Source organism: Anneissia japonica, unplaced genomic scaffold (assembly GCF_011630105.1).
Source record: "Anneissia japonica isolate Jap-2015-1 unplaced genomic scaffold, ASM1163010v1 scaffold2564_len425606_cov169, whole genome shotgun sequence".
NCBI classification, from domain to species: domain Eukaryota; kingdom Metazoa; phylum Echinodermata; class Crinoidea; order Comatulida; family Comatulidae; genus Anneissia; species Anneissia japonica.
The window spans coordinates 191,607-197,952 of record NW_022702862.1 but is presented as its reverse complement, the minus strand read 5'-3'; the positions used below and the strand labels follow the sequence as shown (position 1 = coordinate 197,952).

Below are 6,346 nucleotides of genomic sequence, written 5' to 3'. Positions count from 1 at the left end.
TATAATACTACGTGTGAAACTGGGTATGGCACCCTACAGACTGTTTCATGCTAACGGAATCATGCTAACAAGGCTAAAAATTATTATTGAAGAAAATTTATTTTAATTTGATACTCTAGATTTTGCAAGGGTTACCCAATAAAGCATGCATAATATCTAGTAAAAGTGTTGTAAAGTTAATAGTAAATGCGTTAGAACCACTGTTACGAAAAAAAAAACTTTTTTGTTTCAAATTTTTCTCTATTATAGTTCCAGGTATCCTTCCTCAATCTAGAATTCTGAGAGTAAATCCTGCTACAGCGAAATTGGGTGAAGATGCATTGATAACGTACACATTCACACCTGAACCAGGGGATGATTTTGATTACTTGGTTTGGTTTGAAAGTGATGCAGATGGTGTTATACAAGGGGTTGCCGGTAATATTATAAACAATATCCCCGGAAACCCACCACCCAATCCTAGATACAACTTAAGTGATAATGGAAGCCTTATTATATATAATGTTGAAGTAGAGGATACAGGTTACTATCTGCTTAGAGTAATTTTAGCTATCAGTGACCAGGAACCCTGGGTAGACGTGTTCTCAACATTAACAGTCTTCTGTGAGTACCGAATTTCATGTTGTGCGTTTTTGTACAATATCGTTCTACTTTATGACACCTTAAAAGAAATTCTATAAGCTGGTATTATTTTCTTTTAATAATATTTTTTTATAAACAATTTAAACTGTCAAACAGATATTGAAACACCACTGTTGGAACCACAAGAAAAAACTGTCAATGAAAATGAATCTGCAATATTCTTATGCCCTTTGCCCGATGGTGTTCCAACGCCTATCACAATCACGTGGATTAAAGATGGCGGCGCACTTAATGTATCTGATACTGAGAAGTATCCACAGTTAGATACAACATTAGAGATCATCAGAGTCAATGAAATGGATGAAGGGGACTACCAATGTCGAGCAGAGAATGAAGCTTACAGTGGTGATGAAGGAAAGTTGAGTAATACAGGGACACTGTCAGTGTTTCATCGTAAGTATATCAGTCATTATTTACTTGTTTACTGGTATATAAATAACTTATGGTATATATTGTTATTGTTTATGGTGTATAAATAACTTAAAAATTACGAAAAAATATCAAATTGAGTTTAAGACATTCAAAGAATTCTTTTGATAGCATTTACATCGTTTTCACCAAATATTGTTAAATATGAAATTCGGGTTTTCATTTAAAATGTTTATTATATTACTTCAGTCACATGCTCGTTTATTCGTTCATTTTAAAATTCACGACGTCGCTATGAGATATGTTCTGTACACCGTTTCAAAGTTTTGTTTGTGTAGCTCACCAACATAAATGTAAGATATCCACAAGGAGTAATTTATTTATTTATTTGATTTACAAGTGTGTATTTATTCCAAAGTAGATATACCGTATGTGAACAGAAAATTTTGAGACCAACACGAACATTGGCGAGAGAAGCATATTATTAAATTAGCCTCTACGTTTACTTCTTTATTAGAACCTAAGCCAACTACACATCATTCTCAAAAAATTGAACCAGGTTCAGACACTGATCTTCTTGTTGGAATCACGTTTCTGGGTATCGTCATCGGAATCGTGTTGTCATCATCTGTATTTGTTTTCCTTTGGTGGAAAACTAGAACCTCATCTTCAAATGTAAGTAATGCAAAATCATTATTATACTGATTAGCACAAAGGTAATAATATAAAGATACACAACATTATTATTAAAGGAACACAAAATTGCTAAGAAATGTTGTTATTATTAAGATTATAAAGATGCCTATCAGAATAGAAATTGTCGATTTTAATATTATATTATTATATTACCTTAATGATCTTCCTAGATGGAATTAGTAGCAAAAAATTTTGTAGGCCTAATAGTAATAGTGGCAAAGACTAATATATAATTATAATATCATTTTATCAATTTACCTTAAAGTCAACAGAAGAAATGCAAATTGGGAAGCGAAGGGCTCACCTTCCGCACTATTATGGAAGTTCAATTAAGAATTAAAGTATAATATTGAAGTTTATTACTAGTAATTTTTCTCCTATTATCATAGAAGTACACGACGTATAATACTAAACAGAAAACAGATATCCAGACGTACGAAGATTTAAGGAGAAATGAAGACACCCCAAGTGTTTATGAAGATTTAAGTACCGAAGGATACACCCCATCTGTTTATATGAATGTAAAAACAAAAAGATAGAGAATGTAAAGTTTGAAAATTCCATTTTAACAAGAGAGAACGAGGCTAGCAGATACAATACCATTGTATGGGTTTAGAAAATAATAAATTTTGTGGAGTTTGGACATTAAAAACATTAATATTTAGGAAAATAATTTAGGAAAACTTATTTGCAATGTTTTTAATTGTGTATTATATTTTGAACTTTGCTTTGTTTTTATTTTAAATGTATTGCTGCCGTTGTTTCTGTGTTTCCTCGTGTTGTTTTTATTGATTGGTTAGTGTATTGTTAAACTTCAATTTCAATTTGTTTTCAAAATTGCAATAAAGAATAAAGAATTTAAAGAATTAAAAAACAAGTATTTTTAGAAAATTGCTTTCCTCTTTGGACAACAATATGTTGAGAATAGGGGTGGTTTGAAAATGGAGGTGGTGTCGCCAACGTTTGGAGTAGATAGGTGGTTTAAAAGAAGCAACATACACGTACACAGTTTCTCAGCCCTGTAGCTAGACTTGTTGATCAGGGTGGATGGGGCAGAGGCAGTAACATTTTCATAGGGGTTAACTACACACCCAACTCAGTCTCATCACCACGACCACAAGCTGAACTTGAAAATGAAACTCTTGGACTTAATATGACAGTTTTGCTGATTGTTCAATTTTAAATATATCAAATAAAAATGAACGGCGAATCCCAGGAAAGTCTACAAACACACCTCAGCCCCTATCAAAAATTTAATGATGTAACCAAATTATATGCCCAGAAATTGCATTTTCAGACTTAAAATATTTATTCTAAACTAAATCTTAATTTGACATTATGTTGGTCAGTTTTTAATAAATCAGATTACCAAACGTATCAACATCCACCTCAGCCATGGTGAGGGGTGAGGCCAAATGAAAATTTAAAAAATGGAGCAGTTCTTTGCAGGCCCGTAGGTGGACCTGCAGGCCGAGTCCGACAAAGTAGCATTGAGGCCGTATTTAATGGATTCCTGAAACCCATAATTCGTGAATATTCTATTTAAATTTTCATTCATTTTTTGTTGTTGTTAGTAAGCCCTAGTATTCAAACTATCGGTCGCGTCGTCCCAAGTTAATCGTAGTCGCCAAGATATTTTGAAGGTTTCCGGACGTTGTCGGTAACGGGTGTTGTCATGTTTTACTTACTTTGTGCAAATGTAATTGTGTATCATTTCCTCAATTGGGTTATTTTCAAAAACTATGTTTTTCTATTAAAAAAAATTGACATTGATTCTTATGTTAGCTTGTTTGTTTCACATGCAGGACCTCCACGATTAGCCTATGCTCGGGGTCCCTAGAACAACTCCCTGGTGTGACTAATCCTGTAGGAGTATTTTCAAGCCAAAAAAGAAGTTAAAGGCATAATTGTAATAAAGACAGTTAAATATCAGTCATACAATGGAGGAATTAGTCATGTTCATACAACGTTTGTTAACATAATAGTTTGGCACACAGTCGGTATTTTCTGTGTAATTTTACCTATCCTATATCTACCAAAGCATTGTTTAAAGCCTAAAACACTTCGCCTGTAAAACCTCGGGTCCCTTATAATAAAAAGAAGTCTATAATAGATTTTTCATTTTAAATCTGCTATGTCATATGCTGAACTAAGACTACCAATCTTTTGGCGTTTGTCGATTTGTGGGTAACTAATTTAATTCTAGATCTGGGTGTCACCCCTATTTACATTGGCCCAATGTTGTGCTTTGGCCTTCACTTGAAAAAAAAATCATCTAATGATTATTAATTTTGAATTTATTAAACATATTTTTTCATATAATAATTTTATTTTTTCTCACGGGCCAGAATAATTTGTTTTGCGGGCCAAATTTGGCACGTGTGCCTCCTATTAAGAACCAGGTACAGGTATCGGAAGAAGAGCAACGACAGGAATGGTATTTGAATTTCAAATCAAACAGCGCTGGAAATTGGAAGTGGAAAAGAACTGAAAAACAATACTGGAAAACTGTGAAGATATCTAATTGATAAGCGTATAATATTGTATTAATTGACAAGTAAAAAGTTTTCCAGGTCTGTATATCCAGTGGGTGGGTTGGTACGATTGGTGCGTACGCACCCACCCCACTAAATTAAATTTCATGACAATCGAGAATGTCTGAATATAGAATTTGTGATTTTCTGTGATTTAAAAAATCTTGAATATTTACATTTTAACTACTAGGCCTAAATACATTCTTTTGGCCAGTATTAGAGATTGTTTATAGGCCTATTGTAAAACCATCGGAGCCCTTCAATACTTAAATTAAGATCCAACAGGCCGGCACTGAATACGAAATGTTTTTTTATTCTCTCTCTCTCTCGTCTGGAGAGTATTCCTCGTTATGCATGTACAGCCCTTCAAATTCCATTTACTGTATCTCTCACTAGATAGGCCTACCAGTCTTCCTCATCATCATTATCATAGAAAAGTAGGGAAGACCAGCGAAGGAGTTAAGGGCAGTCCAGCTGCCCCCCCCCAACCCCACTGTGAAAGTCTATTTTAAATTCCTGTATCCGCCACTGAATTCGGAGTGTATTCATCCATTAGACGTCTCAGAAAGCAGGTTAAGTGCATTATCAAGCATTTAGAAAAACTTTCCGAAGAAGGACCCCAAGAACACTCCCCTCGTCTCACGGCTATAATTTCTCTTCCAGAGGCATAACAACCACTTGAGATTGCTTTTCGCTTGATCCCGCCCACCTGGGACGCCATAGTCAGCGCAAACTTTGGATCCGCGCTCTTTTTTCATAGAACTAGGCCTATAATAAGGAACTTTCGTTGATGAATATGTTTGGTACGATTTATGATATCATCTTCCTATATATTTTCGAGCACTGTAGGCTATTATTATACAGTATATTTCATTTTTACATTATTTGCGTTTCCAGTGCTAAGCAGCAACTTGACTTGAATATTATTTCCTTGATTTACCGGCTGCTATACCTACAATACAAGCTATTAAAGTACGTAGCTTAAACATTTGCTTTACTGTGCATTGTGTGAGCCCTAAAGTTGTATGAAGGTAGAGAGACTAGTGGTCTTAGATCTGTAATGATAGGCGTAGATCGTCCCCCAAATATTTTAAGGGCGTTGTTCCCCCACTTTTCGGCGGCAATGTGCTTTCATAAGTCAAAAAGATTCTGAAATTGTTGAAATGAAGGTTTTATACTAACAAGATACTGGTATCTCTGCCCGCAATTATCAAAAATAACCTACTGTTACGTATACACGACTTGAATGCGCGTGCCTTTATTATAATTTGCTAAGTATAAGAAAAAAAGCGTGTAAAGATAAGATTGGTTTTCGTTACATGAAGTAGGTAAAGTAAAGTAAATATTGTACACTAAAGACAATTAAGTTTCATTTTCTATGGTGCATCTCAGGGATTAATAGATCTCTATGATTGCCGAAAGCCGAAAATTCCTAATAAAAGATCATTAGAAATTGTTTAGCACTTTATTTTGACTATAATAATGATGTGATGGTGATGAATTTTACTATGAGAGTGTCTTGCCGGCCAGCTAGAGGTACTATTTACCCCAAATTTCGCACCTCAGCCACAACCACGGTGGGGCTGAGATGGGTGTGGACTCACGGCTATAAGTAGGTAAGTAAATTCAAAGACAGTGTTATAAGGTTTTATTTTCAATGGTACATCACACAGATTATTCAGATCTTTATGATAAAAGATCATGAGAAATTTGCTAGCACTTTATTTTGACTATAATGGTGATGTGATGATGATGAATTTTTCTATAGAGAGAGTGCGGGTTCGATTCCCACCAGAGACCTCTTTTTCATATAATAAGGAATTTCGTTGAACTATGTTGATACGATTTATAACATCATGTTCCTTATATTTGAATATTTGAGCACTGGATTATCATCTATTTTATTTATACAATATTTGTATTCCCAGTGCTAAGCAACAACTTGAACATGACCATGGGATTGGAGCGAGGCCTTTTTCGAAATGGGCTTGTTTTCGAGATTACTCTAGTAACTGAAAAGATTGGGGGAGGGGGGAAAATTTTGAAATTGCTACTATATGACATCAGGGGTGGCCCCAGTATTTGCCCGACGGAGGGTCCAATGT

General features: G+C 34.7%; 1 protein-coding gene across 1 annotated transcript in view; it reads left to right on the top strand.

Moving 5' to 3' along the window:
• The window catches only part of LOC117104129 (carcinoembryonic antigen-related cell adhesion molecule 7-like), a 4,074-nt gene extending 1,567 nt beyond the window's left edge, over positions 1 to 2,507 (top strand). The window contains exons 2-5 of the mRNA XM_033244812.1: positions 250 to 603; positions 739 to 1,035; positions 1,529 to 1,686; positions 2,097 to 2,507. Of these exons, the coding sequence (XP_033100703.1) occupies positions 250 to 603; positions 739 to 1,035; positions 1,529 to 1,686; positions 2,097 to 2,246 (959 nt within the window). The 3' untranslated portion in view covers positions 2,247 to 2,507. The remainder of the gene's footprint in view (positions 1 to 249; positions 604 to 738; positions 1,036 to 1,528; positions 1,687 to 2,096) is intronic.
• The last annotated feature ends 3,839 nt before the right edge of the window (positions 2,508 to 6,346 follow it).